The sequence below is a fragment of the Botrytis cinerea genome, chromosome 7 (genome assembly GCF_000143535.2).
Source record: "Botrytis cinerea B05.10 chromosome 7, complete sequence".
NCBI classification, from domain to species: domain Eukaryota; kingdom Fungi; phylum Ascomycota; class Leotiomycetes; order Helotiales; family Sclerotiniaceae; genus Botrytis; species Botrytis cinerea.
The window spans coordinates 1,744,810-1,762,374 of NC_037316.1; the positions used below are offsets into that span (position 1 = coordinate 1,744,810).

Here is a 17,565-nt window from a genome sequence, read left to right on the forward strand (position 1 = left end):
ACTAAAAGTAGGTGGTTTGGCATCCCTGGCTCCTGGTTCTCTGGACTTGCCCACAATTTCTTTGGTGCGGCGTTCAAAAGGCTCGATGGAACCTCTGGGTTAAAAATGGCATCTGGATATGTAAAAGGATGGAGTCGATCATGGGAAACACGGATAACATGTCAGCACTTGGAGGCTGTGAGATTTGTTGGACAGGATACAACATATCAGAAATCCAATGCTGTTTCACATTCCAACAACATAGTAAGATGTCATTTGTGTGTCTTAGTGTGCTGTTGGTTTGCAACGCCGTAATGCCAACATCTAGATTTGTGTATACGTACGAAGCATTCGTTCTGTATCTTGGTGGCTCAGATCCCCATTATCGGACGAGCTGATAGATAGATAGATAGATACCTGTATGAGCTCAAATTGAGTTACTTATCAAGTCGGCTCGGTCGGCCGATGTGCAAGTGGCCGTTCCCCCGCTTTCAAAGGGGGGTCGAGTACCTGAGCTAGCGCCCGGAAGGTATCTCTTAGCAGGTAATACATGCGACCAAAGAGCTGACCAAAGCTTCTTGAGCCCAAAGTTCCCAGTTGAGCTGGTTGAGTCAAAGGATGTAGTGTATGAAGCGCGCTGTATAAAGTGGCGAGTGGTGAGTGGTGCGTTGTTGCCAGACTGCATTGCATGACTGGCCGACCAGCAATTCGAATCAAAAATGGTGATGGTCAATGAATCCTTCGAGAAATGATATGGAAAGTCCACAAGTGGCTGGGAAGAGTGGCTGGTCTCACGTGATGGAACCGAGCTGTGACGAAATGACAGACAACCTTATTTCTGAGGGTTTAGCAAACTCCGAGTGTATCAGTAAGCACGAGCCACGCCACACGCAAGCCATAGACATCACGTGACTAAGACTAGCCTTTTGCGGCTCCAAATAATGTGTCATCCTAAGGCAAATATGGTTATTCGCCAGGGCTCTTTAAGCTTCTTGGTCTTTCAAGATCTTTATTCTATCAAACACCTACCATCATTTTTTTGAACTAACCACAACCACCGAACATACCTTACAACATTCGAACCACGACCGACCACATTCTCCATTTGTTGCGACTTTTGACAAGACTGTCACAGGTGAGAAGATTACCACCGTTCACCGTCGCCCTTATTTCAGTCAAGAGCTACCACAGCTCAAGTACTTTATAGCCTGACTCTTGATAAACAAAGAGATCAACGAAATCTTAAAATGTCGGTCGAAGTCGTCTTGGATTCGCCTTTGGCTCATGCGCTCAACGCTTCCATTCAACCAAAGCTCGTAGAGGTAGGGTGGAGTACAGGCGGCGCTGATGATTCTGCGCTTTCGGAATATATTATCCTCATGCTGGTGAACGGAAAGACGCAAGAACAAATCGCCGCGGAATTATCAGGGGATCTTTTAAATCTTGGTGATGATGATCCGGGAGCAAGAGATTTTTCACAGTGGTTATTCAACCAGGTTGGATTATTAAATTCACAAATTAGCGGTGGAGGATATCCAGAGACTGGCGCAGAGACTGAGCAGGCTCAATTTGGAGAATCAAATGTGTCGCAAGATGCAGATATGAATGATGCTTCTGAGGCAGGCGATATAAATGTGTATGCAATCAGTCTCTCAATTATCTTCAAAATCAGAAATATTCTTTCTCGAGACCAAAAACTAACATATTACAGACCAACAGGCCCCAAGTCAATGCGAAATGGAAGTGGTGGTGTTAGTCGTCCACGGGATAAACGTATGCTGAATCATTTGACGAAGGCAATGGATCGCACGCATGATGCCGCTCTCCATCGAGTACGTCCACAATCAGGAAATGAACGAATAAATACACATGCACGAGGACCCCCAACAGGACCAAGGGGACCTGTAAATATCCGAGGTACTGCTCGCATGCAAAACGGGCGTGGGCATGGTGGCATGGGGGGTATGCCGACGCAACATGGTGCGGCGCAAAATATAATGGGCATGTCTCAACAACAACAACTCGAACTATATGCTATGCTTGAGCAGCAATCGAGATTGATGGCGCAAATGTTCACTCCGCAGCAGCAACAAATGATGCAACGAGGGGGCAATGGTATGGGCTCAGGATTCCCGGGACAAGGCAGACCTTTACATGAGCGAATGCAACACCCCAATCGGTCCCAAAATAATAATTTCCAGAAGCGCCACGAGCACCAACCACAATCTCAAAATGACAACTCGATGGATGTTGAAATGAATTCTAGCGACAAGGTTGATAGTCTTTCTCCAGACACTACATGCAGATTCAACTTGTCTTGCACGAACAAAGACTGCAAATTTGCACATCAATCTCCTGCAGCTCCCCCAGGAACGGCTATTGATGTTGCAGATGTTTGCACCTTTGGTGCAGCCTGCAAAAATCGAAAATGCGTTGGGCGGCACCCATCCCCGGCCCAGAAGATTGCACATCAGACCACTCAAGACTGCATATATTTCCCGAATTGTAAGAATACCAACTGCCCCTTCCGACATCCAACAATGCCATTATGCCGAAATGGTGCCGATTGTACAACACCAGACTGCAAGTTCACGCACGTCAAGACCATGTGCAAATTCAATCCTTGCTTAAATCCAACATGTGCATTCAAGCACGAAGAGGGCCAGAAGAGAGGGAAATTTGATGACAAAGTATGGGTGGCAGATGGTACAAAGGAGCATGTCAGTGAGCGGAAGTTCGTGGATGAGGATGGAAATGAGGAGTTGATTTTACCTGGAGGAGCAGCATCAGCAGACACAGGAGCAGGAAGAAGTGGTGATGCAGAGGTTGCCGAATAGATGGGCTGAATGCTTACATGAGCTACGGGAAGAATGTTTAGTTTAAGAAAAATGTACAACATGCATAGGGATGCGTGGGAAGGAGATTATAATCTGGCGTTTTATGGACAAGAGGATCGTGTCTGGATTCTCGGGATATATCTTGGTTGGGCCCTCATAATGAATAGCTGGTCACAGCCAAAGCATGTTTAGGTAGAATGGATTGTTGCTTCCTCGGCACCCCAAAGCAAAAAGACTTTGGGGCTTAGCCAAACAGAAAAGCTCTGACGTCTCTTCTCTTACTTTTGATGTGAATCTATGAAATTATGACGCTGCACTCATCATTAAGCTCTTCTAAAGCTCACCACAATTTACTCGCATCCTACAGGAAAAAAGAAAAGAAAAGCTGTCCTTGAGTAGCTAGATTAGCATATTGATTCGTTATTCAGAATGAAACACATTAAATGCATTCAATACATTCAATACATTCAATACTGTGAGAAGAATAGTTATATCATGAAAGACTAATTATACAACTTGTTAATGTGTACTGAAAATTCCACATGTGTTTTCTGCTTTGTACCTGAATTGATACCGAAGCACAGCGCTTTGTGGGGGAGGGGTAAGTGAATAATACCTAAGCTTTTAAGGTAAAGTGGTGGTGAGCAAAACAACTCCCGCAACAACGGTTCATCCAAACATCATTGATAATCTCATGCTGTTACTACACAACACTGACAAATGATAATAACGAGGATGCGTCTGCCCGAGTCTCCTTTATTGGCTCCTCTGAGGCGATGCTATAATATTCCTCAATGTCAAGTCGTACGTCTACGTCGGCGAAACGTTCTAGGGTCTTGTACTAGAGCATATAGCTACCAAACACGCCCACAATTGCACACTCGCGAACGATCAAAGCCTCTGTTGAAATACTATAGTAGCTATGCTCAATCCAATCCTCCAACCAGGAAGTCTGCGGAGGTTATATCAGAGAATAAGAGCTCAGAAGAATGGAAGGAACCCAGTGTCGCAATTCTTGGCGGTGGGATTACAGGTCTGGCAACAGCATACTATCTCACCCAAATGGCACCACATTTGAAAGTTACATTGTATGAGAGTAGTGAGAGGCTAGGAGGGTGGCTGCGGACAAAACATATTGACGTGGGAGATGGTGAAGTTGTGTTTGAACAAGGACCGAGGACTTTGAGACCGAACACGCCTGCGGGATTTGTTACTCTAAACTTGGTAGGAGTGATTTCTAGCTATTTGCTTTGAAATATTAATTCGTGATTCTAGATTAGAGACCTTGGTCTGTCTGACGAGGTGATTAAAACCAACAAATTGTCTGCCGCTGCCTTGAACCGCTTTGTCTATTATCCCGATCGGCTTGTGTGCATGCCTGAGCCTAGCCAAGGAATTTACGCCATTGCCTGGAAAATGTTGACAGAACCAGTTTTCAAAGGAATGCACAGGCTGCTTTTCGAATATAAGAGGCCACGAAGACCAGCAGAATTGGATGACGAATCCGTGGGATCATTTCTGGCCAGACGAACAGGAGGGACAGACATTCCAGATAATTTGGTGTCAGCCGTATTTCACGGTATCTATGCTGGTGATATCTACAAACTGAGTGCAAAAAGTATAATGCCCTCCCAGTGGGGAATGGAGGGGGCATTTGGAAGTATCAGTGCAGGAATATCTCAAATGGCAAAATTCAAGAATGCGACAGCTGAAGATGCAGACCTGGAGGAAAAGGAGAGAAGTTCATTTACGGACAATGAGAGGGCAATTATCAACGAAACAAGTGTCTATACTTTCCGCAGAGGAATTGGCACACTATCTGAAGCACTCGATTCCTCTCTAAGGAATAATCCTAACGTGAAAATCAAGCTGGGCGAGGACGTGGGGAAAATCGAGTACGATGGACAAAGTGAAGGCATCAAGGTATGGATCTATTCCTCTTACGTCTCTGAATAATGGCTGAAGTACCTAGATCTACACAGCTCAGGCTGGCGAATCATCCACCAACCATTCTTACGTTATTTCTACCTTGTCAGGCCGCACCCTCTCTACACTAACTACCCCTTCAGATGATTCTTTACTCCCTTCACTTGCGAAAACAGAGGCTGTGACAGTCATGGTTGTTAATCTCTACTACCGGGACGAAGATCTCCTTCCGGAGCGCGGTTTTGGATACCTAATCCCACGATCCATTCCTTTTGACCAGAATCCAGAGTTTGCTCTTGGTGTAGTATTTGATTCAGACGCAACAGTTGGTCAAGATACTGTTCCAGGGACCAAAGTCACCGTTATGTTGGGTGGCCATTGGTGGGACGACTTTGAAACATATCCCAGCGAGGAAGAGGGTGCTGCAATGGCAAAAGCCGTTCTCAAGCGACACCTGAAGATTGACCAAGAACCAGAAATGGTACATGCATCTTTGCAGAAAGATTGTATTCCTCAATATACTGTGGGTCATGAGCAGAGACTGAAACAAGCGCATTATGAGTTGTTGAGCGCATACAAGGGAAGACTGGCAGTAGCTGGAAATTCATACACTGGGGTGGGTGTGAATGATTGCATCAAGGCTGCTAAAGTCGTGGCAGGCGATGTTGCACGTAGTAATGACGTTACGGGACTGGAAAAGTTCGCTGAACAAAAATGGTGGGAGAAAATGATCAAACGAGAACAATAATCTCCAATAAATCGATGAAACAATATTATGGAGTAAGTTGGGCAGTTTCTCACGCGACTTGTAGTTTACTACATGTATAATAGGATAGATATGTATACAATAAATAGTAAAACCGTGAAAATTTATCGTTCGTTATTGTATCAACGATTCTGGCTATATTATGCATTTAATACTTCAGTCACCACACCCATGATTTCTAACATATGCCGATCCCACTTGTGCTTTTCAAACATTCAATCGCTGTGAGAGACAGCACCTGCTGTTTTTGGTTAGAAGGTTTCGATTGTCACTCGGACATGATGCAAGAAAAGGAATACCTTACTGAAGCCTGAACCATCGACCATTCGATGGTCCCTTTCATTATCATAAGGTAAACGGAAAGGGCCATTCTTTTTTTGGAGTCGTGAGTATCCAAAATATATACACTATTGGTGATATTCATTAAATTGTCACAACTCACCCATTGGACCAGGTTTGACTGAAGGTTCAGCGAATTGAGGTGGAAAAAGTTTTCGTGTTCCACTTCTGTACAAGCGAACCCCTTTTCTTACCGACGGTCTTCCTCAACACTTTCTGGAGAAGAAAAGTTCAATTCATCTATCAATTCACCTTATCCCTGCTGGTAAAAGGCTCTTACTTGCTTTACTTAATTTTCGCCTATTTTCTTCATATCGTATAATTACATATCGGCATTCTTTTGACCTTTTTTTCGCATGTGTTTTTGGAGTGTTCTTCGGTGCAGTCACTCGGTGCAATTTTTGCTGCAATGGATGAGAACTTGGTGTTCTTTTTCTCGTGAGAACATGCGATTACGTGGATAGATAAGCACTAGCCTAATTATCTCGCATCGGAACTGTAATTTCCAAGATAGTGACTTGTGATGGGGGCGTGTGTGATGATTTAGCCAGTAGGAGATAGCGCTTGAGAATGGAAGATGCGAGATGCTGTTACAGCTGGACGTTAAAGTGGGGTGCTCGGGTTGAGACTATGTATATATAGCCTGGTTTGTTTCTGTCTTTTCTCCCTTCTTCTTTATTGGAAGTTTATTATTTGGACGTTTCTTTTGTATCATCGTGCTGAGTGCCTCAGATCACAATTCTCACGTCTTACAACAGAACACTAGTTACGGAGAATTGCATTCATATTCAATTCGGAGTTCACCGTTAAAATCATTTGCAAAGTAAAATGGAAAAAGACGCAGAATTCGCCAAAGACTGGCCTACCCTTGGCAAGGCAATAGAGTCCGGCATTGAAGTATTTTCCTCCACTATCTTCCCATCTTCCATTTTCACCCTCAATTCCTCTTCATAGGCATGAATCTTCACTAATAATCATCATCAGTCCCATGACGGCCGCGAAGCTCAACTACTCGCTTACATGTTATCTCACAATCCTACCCATCCTTTGGATGTCCTCTCCACCATCGACGAATTTTCCCTACGCGAAGATTTTCTCATCAGTGTTGGTCCCAATAAAGCTGATATTTTGCGAGATCTCATTATGCGGGAGAAACCGAGGATGTTGGTGGAATTGGGCGGATATTTGGGATATAGTGCTGTGCTTTTCGCGGATGCCATGGTGAAAGCGCATGAAGGTTTGTTTGGCTTTTTCTTAATTGAATATCCATGCACGTTTTTATAATGGCTTAATTAATGAAGATGACAGGTGATGAGGGGTTAAAGATCTATTCCCTCGAACTCGATCCCATCTGCGCGGCTATTGCTCGCCAAATCGCTCAAATAGCAGGACTTGCCCATATTATTGAAGTTGTTGAAGGCACAGCCGCTTCCTCGATTACCAATCTAGTTAAAGAGAATAAAATCACTAGTGTCGATTTTTTGTTCCTAGATCATGTAGAGGATTTGTATGAGCAAGATTTCAAAGTTGTAGAGGCATTGAGTGTGCTGAAAAAAGGAGCCGTGGTTGTGGCAGATAATGTGATCAGGCCCGGGGCTCCGGAGTATAGAGAATTTATTAGAGGAGACATGAAGAAGGAGCAGGGGTGGGAAAGTCGGGGTGTAAAAGGTTTAATTTGGCCCGGGAATTTTGAGGTGAGTTTGATCTTATAGAAATGTGACTGAAATAGCATTTATTGAGGGAATATGAATGGAATAATACTGATTTTGAACAGGATGAACTTGAAGTTAGTAAGTTAGTTGGTTTGGAAGTGAATAATTAGTGATATACATTACGTTTAGATGATAAGTCTTGCGTGGGAAGGTTGTTAGATTGCAATTAAAACACTCATTTGGGAAGAAACAGCGATATATTAACTCGCATAGCAAGAATGCATGCTCACTCTATCAAATTAGTAAGGACATCCAAATAGCTTCAAAATAAATATCTTTGAATTCTTGCAAATACCATGATCATGCTAACTGTTGTAACCTAAGCAAAAAAATTGTTTTGGGCGCAATATTTGTCTTCTTCATTCTTGTCAACTAGTATTTTGAGTCGGGTTAAATCGCAATATTTCATTGTGAAGATAAAGAGTCTTGCGGAAAATTCCAAGTTTTCGTCACGACAAGATTTTTGACACTGCATAGTTATTCTCTACGTAGAGTTGAATATAAGCAGTTGCATTATACATACCGAGACAAAAATAACAACTAGCAGAATAACTCAAGTATATTCCCAGGAAACAAATCCCAGCACGTTGTTCTCGATATCCGGTTGACTAATCAGATACATGACGAGAATGAATCTTCAGATGAAGATAATACAACAAAATGCCAGCGGAGTTGCGGGCGGTACATCGACTGCTCCCGTCAAAGAGGAAAGACGATTGCATACTTCCTGTCACCGAATCTGGCTCTGTCGAATAAGTACAGTTCTAGTATTAGAATACAAAAATGATAGAACCCGACTAATCTTCTGCCAAGGTGGGAAACTCTTTCTCTCTCGCGACTCTCTCATGTCTTGCAGCCAGAACACGTTTTCTTCTTGCATTCCTCATCTGTGCCATCTCGTGACGAAGCTCTCTAGGAACCTCACGATCGCGCCAACGCATTTCCCACTATTTCCAATAGATTAGCTGCTGTCACTGATGCCCCAGATTTTCAAACTCAAGACTTACCGTCTCGCTTTCAGATAGATGCGCAGCCTCACTCTCCCAGTAGAGCTCTTTGAATCCCTCCACATCCGCCGGTGTACCCTCCATTTGGACAATAGGGTGTCTACCTACTTCTGCAGCATCCACGAGATCCACGTTATCCCATAAGTCTACAGCCTCTGGAACAATACCTGCAACTTTGTGAAGTTCCCACGACTGTGTATGTCTGCAAAGAGGACACCTGAAGTCAGGATTTCCAGGGTTATCCCACTAAAGAATCGCAAGGTTAACGTCTATCCATTCTACTTAAAGATGATTAAGTTCTTGGGGGTACTTACATAATCGCGACCACAATCGTAATGTACCATATGATTACAGAAAAACTGCACCCACAACTCTCTGGGTGCGTAGTCTTCGAGGCAATATACGCAATTACCAAAGTAAGGACCAGCGTACTTACAGGGGTCATGACTTGGGATTGGGTGTATGGGAAAAACATTGCCAAATAGGTTTGCTTCAGATTCTGGATCAGCTTCTATTCTTGCTCTGTATTCTGCATCTTGCTCCTGCCCAGGTACCTCGGGTAACACTTTAAGTAGTTCCATAGTGTTGTAAAAGTCTTCAATAAGTCCACGCCAGGTGTCCGTTGTAACGGTATCGAACACAAAATACAGTTGTTTCCTATAGATATCAGCAATTTTGTCTTAAGAAATGAACTATAAGAGGCTATCGTGTAACTTACCAAGGTCTTTTCTTGGACCAGTCCCGTAAAAGTAAGTAATTGCGTCGATGTGTGTTGATTTGTGAGACTTTCTTCGCCAATGCTTTGACCTCCCTGGCTTGTGCAGCATCGGGAACATGTCTTTTCACAAGATCGGGATCGTAGCCTTCTCTGGACATAAGTTTTACAACCTCCCAGTGTTCATCTTCTGCAATGACACGATTGTCATATAAATGATCTTCGACATAGTACCTATTGTTCTTAGCTTCAAAGTCGGCAGCACGGTCAAGTAATTGTGACCAGAGGAGCATAGGTCCAAATGGATTGATAGTTTTCCCTTGTGGATCGGGTTTTGATGGGTGGGTGATCTATTCAAATTCCTGTTAGTTTCATTCAATTTCAATTGATAATTGCCATAATACATACCTGAGCCCATGCTGCACTCACACGCTCGGAATCTATGTTAAAATTCGATGCAACATAAGGTTCTCGAGTGTTTGGTTTTGGAATAGATTCTTGGCTAAATTCATTTGCCAGTGCTTGCAAGAACGTAGTCAGAGTCTGCAATGTAGTTGCAAACTCTAAAAGTGATTCAAGAACCTTTCTACTCTCAACAGGGACGGAGCGTGTTTCCTGCTCTAGTTGTGCTCTACCAATGATGAGGATATTTTTTAGTAAATCTATTCCACGAGCCTTCCCTCCCAAACTCAACGATCGGTGGTGAAGCAATCTTATCCATGCCCTATGCAGTACCAATGCTGCCTTTATCGCCGGATCCGCTATATTTGAGCCATCGGGTAGTGCTGGTCGCCCACCCAAGTGAGCATTTCGTTCATCAACGAATCTTAGAATTTTCATCAAATAACCGTTGAGGCGAAACATTGCATTGAGATGTTTCCAGGGTGACGGCGCGTGTTGGTCCCTCGCAAGAGCATGCACCATATTGTGGAATCGTTGAAGCTTCAACGAAGAATCGTCCTGTTCTGTTACCCACGGAGGCCAATCCGCCTTGTGGCCTTCAAACTCATCGCTATAGAGCCATGTGCCCCCAGAAGCCGTCAGATCTTCGGTATAACTGTCTATGCACTCGTCACCAACATTTGCAGCAGCTAGCAATCCCAAAAGCCCTAGAGTATCCTTTGTACCAGAACCACCTTCAAAACGAAGCATGCCTTTATCCTCAAACAAGCTACCTGCTTTGTTGCCCGAATCGATGTAATCTTGGATTTGCTTCAGGTGTGAAGAACCTTTAGAAAGTATCAAACGTCTATCCAACTTTGCTTCTTTATCCAAATAACTTTCTCCAAACTTGAAAACATCAAAGCCGTAGTCGTCGACAATTTGTTCAGAGAGAAATTTAAGCCTACTTTTCCTTAATTCCAAATATTGACGCCATTCTTCCTGGGCATGGGCTAAGCGCTCCGCATGGCGTAGGTGTCGGAAACGTGGCGGAGGGGGCATCTTGATGACCGGCAGTAGAGATAGTTTAGAAAGATGAATTGAGAGCTATTGAGGGTTTGGAAGATATTTGGAAACAGCATTGTGCCCAGCATTTTATTATCGGCAAAGATATGATCTTGATGCTCTTTGTCCACCTTTGGCTTGTCTATAAATGATCGGTAGAATCATGAAAGGATAGGTTTCCGGATGCGGGAAACCTACAGCCAAAGAGTAGAAGCGTTCTTAGCAGAAACACTCTTTTTCCATAGCAAAGTCACATTGTTCGCGAAAATCGACTCTAATGAAGTTGAGGATTTCGCTTATAGTTTCACTGGAAACAAACAACAAAGGAAATAAAGGGGGGGGGGGGGGGGATAAAGGAAGCTTCTTCTTATACCGAACCGGATTCGATCCGAAAAGAGGGAGCTAGTGTAAATCACGTGGCTGTATCAAAATCACGTGATATCGAATTCGCAATTAACATTACTATTCGCCGCTATCACCGACGATATCACATCTCAAAGTCTCCAACCACTTGGAAGATGGTATATAAATTTTAACAGATACATCCATTCGAGGTCTTCAATCCCAGACTTCATTTTATAGTCAATTTTTACCACGAACATCATCTACTCTTATCCCTCAAACCTTTATTGAGGTTACCCTTCAAAGAGTTCAGACTCAACTCACTCAACTCGCTCAACATGGCTACGCAGAATGCCTGCAACACTATTCCACCAGTGACCAAAATTGACTACAAAACAAAAGGTACATGGGAAACAATTGCTGGAATACCTGTATATGTTTCAGGTGGGTCAATTTCTTTTCTGGCTATTTGCTCATTATTTGGCTCGTTTGTGTTTTGCTTGGTTTCTGTGCCCAACTGCAGTCGCTCCAAAACAGCGTCATCCGTTTTATTTCTTCATCTTCAAGATCCGTAAATCCCAACCAAGCGTTCTAGGAGCATCTAATCCCACAAACGCCCTTATGGTCATCTACGATATATTTGGTACCGCACCTCAAACGCTACAAGGTGCCGATTTGTTAGCCGCTGCTCTTGAACCATTAAATACCGTTGTTATTGTCCCGGATCTCTTTAATGGGAAAAAAGCACAAGCGGAGTGGTTCAAGGATCCAAGCGAGGAAGCCAAAGCCACCAAAGCCGCGTTTGTGGAATCTGCATATGCTATTGACAAATGGGAAAAGCTTGTTGGGGAAGTTGTCGCCGATTGTGGGGAGAAATGGGATGGCATAAAGGCTTGGGCATGCCTGGGGTTGTGCTGGGGTGGTAAAGTAGGTTTTCCCCCTCAACTAATCTGATATATTTATTATGGTTTTAAAGGTTTGAGTAGATTTCCGCAGTCACTTCACAAAAAGAAACCCCATGGACAGTGTCCGGTCAAGTTCATCCAAGGTAAGCATTTCTCTCGATTTCTTAGAATACTGAGACACCATTGATCTGATGTTTACTAGCCGATTGACGAAGGAGGATGCAGAGAAAATCACAGTTCCACATATTGTGCTTGCCTCAAATGGCGAGGATGTCAAAGCTGTGCAAGAATACAAAGGTGTTCTCGAAGCAGGGAACGGAGTCGTCGAGACCTATTCAACCATGCATCATGGATGGATGGGAGCTAGGGGTAACTGTAAGTATTTCTGATTCTTGACTTGTACTAAAGTTAGAGCTACTAATTAACATGCCATGATAGTTGACAATGAAGACAGTGCCAAGGAATATGTTAGAGGGTATGTACTCTTTTCCAATACCCATTAAAGTTATCTGCTGATGAATTTTTTTGAACTACAGGTATCAACAGTGCGCTGCATTCTTTTCTGAGCACCTGAGGAAGTAGATTTGTTGCTCGGATGTGCTCACGAATTTACGGTTGCGGTGAAACATTGAAGTTGTCCCAGAAGCAGACTAGGATCGCAGATATATTTCCCTTATATACCGCAGCCGATACGGTTGATAATTCCTAAGTAGGAGTCTCAGAGCTTGTGATCCTGGATTACTCATCAACCGGTACCCTTGTTTCCAAGCTTTTGCTGTATGCTTCGATATTCGTTAACTCTTTACGAATGGCTTTACTTTGAAGGTAGATAGCTTTGGATGTACAGTGCCACATGCACCGAAGAGCTAATAATCGTGCATTTGCTTTACTATGCGATAATCATACGTGCTTCTTTCTGTCTTCATCCCTCCTTGTTATCTTCTTCATCATTGGTATAAATTTCCTCTAGTCTGACATTTCCACCACAGTACCGCTGTCTCAAGCCCTTCAATATCTTGTTTATACTTGGACTTTGAATGAGTAGAGTATTGGTAAGGATTAAGAAACCATTCATCATATGAATATTCAGGTATTTGGATTTATTTCGTGATTGGCACTTAGGCACAGCTTAATCACCTTCTTCTTCTGGGACCTAAGAGACCTTGGAGGTTTGCCAGTTATCTGTCGCTATCACCATGGACTGTAACGTTCCGTGTGTAATGCATTTAGTATCCAATGAGAATGGATCGTCACAAGGCCGCTAAAGTACCACGATACATTATTCCGCTGGTCTCGAGCTGGGCCAGCATAAAAAAGTGGGGTGTAAGCACTAGGTATTAGTGTAGCCGTACAAGAATTAGATGTGCAACAAAATCATTGGAGACTCGGGTTAGAACTATTCACGGGAGGTCACAGTGCAGCTATTCGATAGTTGCCTTTGAATTATTTGGGGCAACTGCTATGACCATTAGACGTGACTGCTGAGGACTCGGGTAATTCTGGGATTGTTACACCGGACATATCTAGTGCGGGTGCATCTGTTTCACACACTTGTCTGTTGGAATTCCTATTGAGTAGCACAACATAACACTGGGTATAAATGAAGTCTCCACAAAAGTGATTTATGGCACCAAAACTTTCAATAAAAGAAAAACTTTCATGGTAGTTATAAACTTTTCATCGTCATCGAAAGAGCTGGCGCTCAAGATAACATTGAAAGGACATCTTGTGCTCTCGAAACGATCAATTTGTTCAGCGTGAGCATCTTTCAAAAACAAGTAGGCTAGCTCTCTACGATAGCTCTGAATCTTTCACCATACTTACATAGTACCCGTATAGATTAACGAGTCACTTCTCAACTTTCGAAATTTTCAACGATTTCATTCTTAAATTGTTTGATGTCAGAATCTATATTTTCGTTGTTTAATCTCTAAGATATACAAACCAATACGCCAAAGAACATTTTTAAGTTCATGTTGGCAGTGACCCATCAGTTCATACACCCACTGGTGCACTTTCCGCACTGCACCCTAGATTCTGTATATAGCCCAAGCTACCCGATGATGCGTTCAAAGTCCAGTATAGCCTCCGATCCAAATAACGATACAGGATGGTATCAATAGGAAGCAAGATGGTAAAATGACGCTGGCAAATTGCGATATATGTCGCCTTTTTCACTAACCCGCTCAAAGACATGCCGATCTTTTGCTACTGCTGATACCTAATATTAAGTCTTAATCATACAACCGTTCCGAAATGTGGAACCCAAATACACACTGTCTACATTTATTATTGCAACTCAGCCCAAGCTGAATATATAAATCGAGAGAATGTGCCTTGAAGGTATATTGGAGTGTAAATTCTCTCACGAGTACATGGTAATACATACTAAACACGTATCATTCGATCACTTGAAGAAGAGCTTCTTATTCACACCGAGAAAGATACAAGAAGTATCTCCCAAGCACAGAAATATCAGATAAGCATTCACTCTTCCATGTTCACTCATGTTCCAGCTCCTTCGCATCACACCTTCACTACTTCTCAACCATTCATCCACATGAACCCTCTCGCTTATTTCTACCCCTCGCTTCCTCTCCCCTAAACCTCCCCAACTTCCATCCTACATGTCAAAAAGTTCCAGTCCCGCATGCCATTCATTCTCCATCTCCACACTTGTTCCTATGCGTTATTTCAAACTCCTCCTTTAACACATGCAACTAAAGTTATCCAAGAAGTCTGCCTGAGATTCTCTGAGATTCATGTAAAATACTTCTCACTCATGACTCCCTCACATTAGACTAAACTCACCAAACCAAACCTCCTTCCGCCCCCATTCATAACCATCATCTTCTCATATCCGATATCCTACCCTGTTCTCTTGAGTTAGTTCAAGACGAGTTTCAAGATACGCAACGCATTAGCACTCCCTCAGATAGCCTTAGATCGTAGTATCCTCATTAACTGCTTATTTTTATTCCAAGCCTACATCTCATAATTTCATGTTCTCTCACTTGAATCCAAAAGGAGAGTTAAATATGTACGCAGCCATGTATCATATATCATATATCATATATCATGCATCTTTATCATTATCATTAACCTTAAAATTCTTGCCCATCATCCATCATTATCTTATTTCCTCGTGCGTGTATTCGCAGACACCTTTCCCTGCGAGGAACCTTGCCTTCCAAGCTTCATTTCCTTGAAGTTTGGTGACCAATCCCATAAATTTTTCATATCACATTAAACTCCATTCCCATTTTCAATCCAACCTGCGTAACCCACATCACACATCGAGTTTGCCTAAGCCCACAACCGTGCGATAGCCACCGCCGCTATCCAAAAGACTGCAGGCAAAGCTCTCTGCTTATTTACGGCTTTATTTGTGCTCCTGACTTTTCCGCCAATAGCACCGGCGGCATTTGCACCAAGGCCTCCTTGACCAGCACCAGTCGTGCATGCCGCTATCCCAGTTACCAGAAATCCTTGCTGATCATAGCTTTTGGCCGTACTGCATCCTACAAAAATTGTGCTTGTTACAGCAAATCCTCTAGAATCCCAGCCCGTGATGGTTTCAAGGCCATCTCCTGATAGCGGCGAAGAAAAAGAAGGTGAAGGGCCCACATAGAAGGAGGGGGTTGATCCTGCTGATGTCTAATTACAAAGTCAGTGTGTGGAAAAGGTAGAAGATATTGGGGGATAGATTGACACGTACTTATTGGCGAAGCACTTACAGGGACAATTTTCCCCTCGGAAGAAATCTCCCAACCTGAAGGAATGCTTGGCCCAGTGCTCCATGTTACCTCCGATACAGTTTGCGTTCCAGCAACCCAAGGATATCCAGTCCGAGTGGCCGAATTACCATTGTTAATACCAGCGGGGATAGTTGGGGAGCTAGATGTAACAGCAGCAGCGCCAGCAGTTTGAATTGATGAAGCCGATGCTGGCACATTACCATTCACCGATCCACCGATAGCCTCGATTGATGTCCAGTCTCCAGATTGATCTCCATATTTGTATTGGGTACCAGTGGAATAATCACTCACGTCAATTGACTGAACGACCATAGTGAATGGACCATTGGAGTAATCGGTTGGACCACGCGCCCAAGAAATTGTGCCTGCGGCATTCGATGAATCTCCTCCTGACCAGGCTCCAAATTTGATCTGCATTGGCGATTGTGGATATTGATCGGTATCGGCTGTTGCGGGTGTAAGGACTCTTACTACAGTAGAACCTACGGACCAAACGACCTGCTCTGAAGTCCACTCAATAGTGTAGGTGATGAATTCGCCTTGGTTATTCGCCGCTGGATTGAAAGCTCCGCGGTTGTAGTCTGTAACTTTGCCTTTGCCGAAATAGTTGGTCTGTACTTCAGTGTCATCCGCTCCAAGCCATTCCATATCAATCTCATCTAGGTCGTCAGATTGTAAAACTAATGTGCTAACAATACCCGCACCAGGAGCTGCCTTCATTGTGATTTGCACCTTTCCAAACATGATATAGAAGATGCTAGAAAGTGTTGGCGCATCGCCTGATTTGGCTACTGTGAATGAAGCGCCATTGGAGTCGTAGGTAATATCGCCAGAGCCGTCAAAAGAGTTAACTGACCCTGAAGTGAAGTCGACATCGATAGATTTTCCCAGGGCAGTATTTGCAGGACAGCCAGCTAGTATGAGGTCAGCAAAGCTTCGACAAGATAAGGAAACGAAGCAAGCCACTGACTTGTGAATAATGGGTTACAAGAACTGTAAGTTTGGGCAAAGGTTGACTTAGCAGACAACAATGCCGTTGCAGCGGTGAGGAAAATTTTGGGAAACATCTTCAAGCCGAAGATATTAAAGGCGAAAAGGCAAGGTGCAGAAGGTCAATTGAATGTCGTACAACGGCCAAGATCAGTGATCTTCTTGAAGGCTGGAGTTCGATTGTCGAGAACTCCAGATACCTGTGTCCAGAATATTGCCAAAGAAAGATGCGACAAAGTTATCGGTGAGTACCCTTAAATGGAAGTGAATATGGAAATCAACCGTTTCATGCACCTACTCGTGTGGGTATATGGATATATGAGGCTGCAGCAGATAAGTATGTATGTATATACGTTTCCAGCCACCTCATTATCGTCTGCACATCTGGATATATGCCAGGGACCAACGGACCTATAAGCAAGGATATGATTAGTTCTAGAAAGAAGATGATACACTGTATAGCAAAATTCCATATGGACCTTCAAACCAAGCGTCATCATTTGCTGGACAACTTGGATTGAAGAGAGAAAAAGAAATTAATGAAGAGGTTGGTGGGTGGACCAAAGTCGTATACAAAGTTGTAACTTGTTACCGAGTATCTCTTTAGATATAGTCTTGGTTGGGCAATGGAGCTGTGGCTGTTTCTTTTCTGTGTATCAGATCAAAGCTCAGCTTCACTGGCCCATTCTATTCATTCACTTCCCAGGAGGCGGACTTGGTAGAGAAAGAAGAAGAGAAGGCTGGCTTGGCTGGCTGGGATGGCTTGGGATTTGAGTGTTTGTTTTGTTTGGTAAGACCTTACAATAGATTTTGGTCAACGCCAACTCTCGAGGTTTGGCTCTT

At 43.4% G+C, this 17,565-nt stretch overlaps 6 protein-coding genes across 6 annotated transcripts; 4 read left to right on the top strand and 2 right to left on the bottom strand.

Annotated features, from left to right (window-relative positions):
• The first annotated feature begins 1,020 nt into the window (after window positions 1-1,020).
• On the top strand, window positions 1,021-3,182 carry Bcnab2. Its single transcript, XM_001554025.2, has 2 exons — window positions 1,021-1,615; window positions 1,691-3,182. The coding sequence occupies exons 1-2, from the start codon at window positions 1,227-1,229 to the stop codon at window positions 2,814-2,816; spliced, it is 1,515 nt and encodes a 504-aa protein (XP_001554075.1). The 5' UTR covers window positions 1,021-1,226; the 3' UTR covers window positions 2,817-3,182.
• Window positions 3,183-3,458: 276 nt separating this feature from the next.
• Window positions 3,459-5,633, top strand: Bchem14. The gene is made up of 3 exons (XM_001554024.2): window positions 3,459-4,040; window positions 4,092-4,739; window positions 4,789-5,633. The coding sequence occupies exons 1-3, from the start codon at window positions 3,537-3,539 to the stop codon at window positions 5,488-5,490; spliced, it is 1,854 nt and encodes a 617-aa protein (XP_001554074.2). The 5' UTR covers window positions 3,459-3,536; the 3' UTR covers window positions 5,491-5,633.
• Window positions 5,634-6,527: 894 nt separating this feature from the next.
• Window positions 6,528-7,814, top strand: BCIN_07g04840 (hypothetical protein). Its single transcript, XM_024694099.1, has 4 exons — window positions 6,528-6,744; window positions 6,832-7,084; window positions 7,156-7,541; window positions 7,622-7,814. Exons 1-4 carry the CDS (start codon window positions 6,676-6,678, stop codon window positions 7,667-7,669), a joined length of 756 nt encoding a protein of 251 aa, XP_024549888.1. The 5' UTR covers window positions 6,528-6,675; the 3' UTR covers window positions 7,670-7,814.
• A 240-nt stretch (window positions 7,815-8,054) lies between these two features.
• On the bottom strand, window positions 8,055-11,049 carry BCIN_07g04850 (hypothetical protein). Its single transcript, XM_001554022.2, has 5 exons — window positions 9,690-11,049; window positions 9,285-9,631; window positions 8,881-9,223; window positions 8,567-8,812; window positions 8,055-8,506 (listed from the first exon to the last, which is right to left on the bottom strand). Exons 1-5 carry the CDS (start codon window positions 10,722-10,724, stop codon window positions 8,357-8,359), a joined length of 2,121 nt encoding a protein of 706 aa, XP_001554072.1. The 5' UTR covers window positions 10,725-11,049; the 3' UTR covers window positions 8,055-8,356.
• Window positions 11,050-11,240: 191 nt separating this feature from the next.
• Window positions 11,241-12,962, top strand: BCIN_07g04860 (hypothetical protein). Its single transcript, XM_024694100.1, has 6 exons — window positions 11,241-11,513; window positions 11,665-11,996; window positions 12,056-12,117; window positions 12,177-12,349; window positions 12,413-12,449; window positions 12,511-12,962. Exons 1-6 carry the CDS (start codon window positions 11,408-11,410, stop codon window positions 12,554-12,556), a joined length of 756 nt encoding a protein of 251 aa, XP_024549889.1. The 5' UTR covers window positions 11,241-11,407; the 3' UTR covers window positions 12,557-12,962.
• A 2,079-nt stretch (window positions 12,963-15,041) lies between these two features.
• Window positions 15,042-17,485, bottom strand: BCIN_07g04870 (hypothetical protein). The gene is made up of 3 exons (XM_024694101.1): window positions 16,703-17,485; window positions 15,693-16,646; window positions 15,042-15,631 (listed from the first exon to the last, which is right to left on the bottom strand). Exons 1-3 carry the CDS (start codon window positions 16,797-16,799, stop codon window positions 15,552-15,554), a joined length of 1,131 nt encoding a protein of 376 aa, XP_024549890.1. The 5' UTR covers window positions 16,800-17,485; the 3' UTR covers window positions 15,042-15,551.
• Window positions 17,486-17,565: the final 80 nt, after the last annotated feature.

Bases quoted from the DNA above. Each gene is read 5' to 3' on its own strand.
- BCIN_07g04860 (XM_024694100.1), top strand. From the start codon at position 11,408: ATGGCTACGCAGAATGCCTGCAACACTATTCCACCAGTGACCAAAATT. The intron at 11,997-12,055 runs GTAGGTTTTCCC...AGGTTTGAGTAG, and splicing joins GGTTGTGCTGGGGTGGTAAA to ATTTCCGCAGTCACTTCACA. The intron at 12,350-12,412 runs GTAAGTATTTCT...ATGCCATGATAG, and splicing joins GATGGGAGCTAGGGGTAACT to TTGACAATGAAGACAGTGCC.
- Bchem14 (XM_001554024.2), top strand. From the start codon at position 3,537: ATGATAATAACGAGGATGCGTCTGCCCGAGTCTCCTTTATTGGCTCCT. The intron at 4,041-4,091 runs GTAGGAGTGATT...TCGTGATTCTAG, and splicing joins GATTTGTTACTCTAAACTTG to ATTAGAGACCTTGGTCTGTC. The intron at 4,740-4,788 runs GTATGGATCTAT...TGAAGTACCTAG, and splicing joins GACAAAGTGAAGGCATCAAG to ATCTACACAGCTCAGGCTGG.
- Bcnab2 (XM_001554025.2), top strand. From the start codon at position 1,227: ATGTCGGTCGAAGTCGTCTTGGATTCGCCTTTGGCTCATGCGCTCAAC. The intron at 1,616-1,690 runs GTATGCAATCAG...AACATATTACAG, and splicing joins GAGGCAGGCGATATAAATGT to ACCAACAGGCCCCAAGTCAA.
- BCIN_07g04850 (XM_001554022.2), bottom strand. From the start codon at position 10,724: ATGCCCCCTCCGCCACGTTTCCGACACCTACGCCATGCGGAGCGCTTA. The intron at 8,813-8,880 runs GTAAGTACCCCC...GCGATTCTTTAG, and splicing joins ACGATTGTGGTCGCGATTAT to TGGGATAACCCTGGAAATCC. The intron at 8,507-8,566 runs GTAAGTCTTGAG...TATTGGAAATAG, and splicing joins ATCTATCTGAAAGCGAGACG to TGGGAAATGCGTTGGCGCGA.
- BCIN_07g04840 (XM_024694099.1), top strand. From the start codon at position 6,676: ATGGAAAAAGACGCAGAATTCGCCAAAGACTGGCCTACCCTTGGCAAG. The intron at 6,745-6,831 runs GTATTTTCCTCC...AATCATCATCAG, and splicing joins CAATAGAGTCCGGCATTGAA to TCCCATGACGGCCGCGAAGC. The intron at 7,542-7,621 runs GTGAGTTTGATC...GATTTTGAACAG, and splicing joins TTTGGCCCGGGAATTTTGAG to GATGAACTTGAAGTTAGTAA.
- BCIN_07g04870 (XM_024694101.1), bottom strand. From the start codon at position 16,799: ATGTTTCCCAAAATTTTCCTCACCGCTGCAACGGCATTGTTGTCTGCT. The intron at 16,647-16,702 runs GTCAGTGGCTTG...ACCTCATACTAG, and splicing joins TTGTAACCCATTATTCACAA to CTGGCTGTCCTGCAAATACT. The intron at 15,632-15,692 runs GTACGTGTCAAT...CTTTGTAATTAG, and splicing joins TGTAAGTGCTTCGCCAATAA to ACATCAGCAGGATCAACCCC.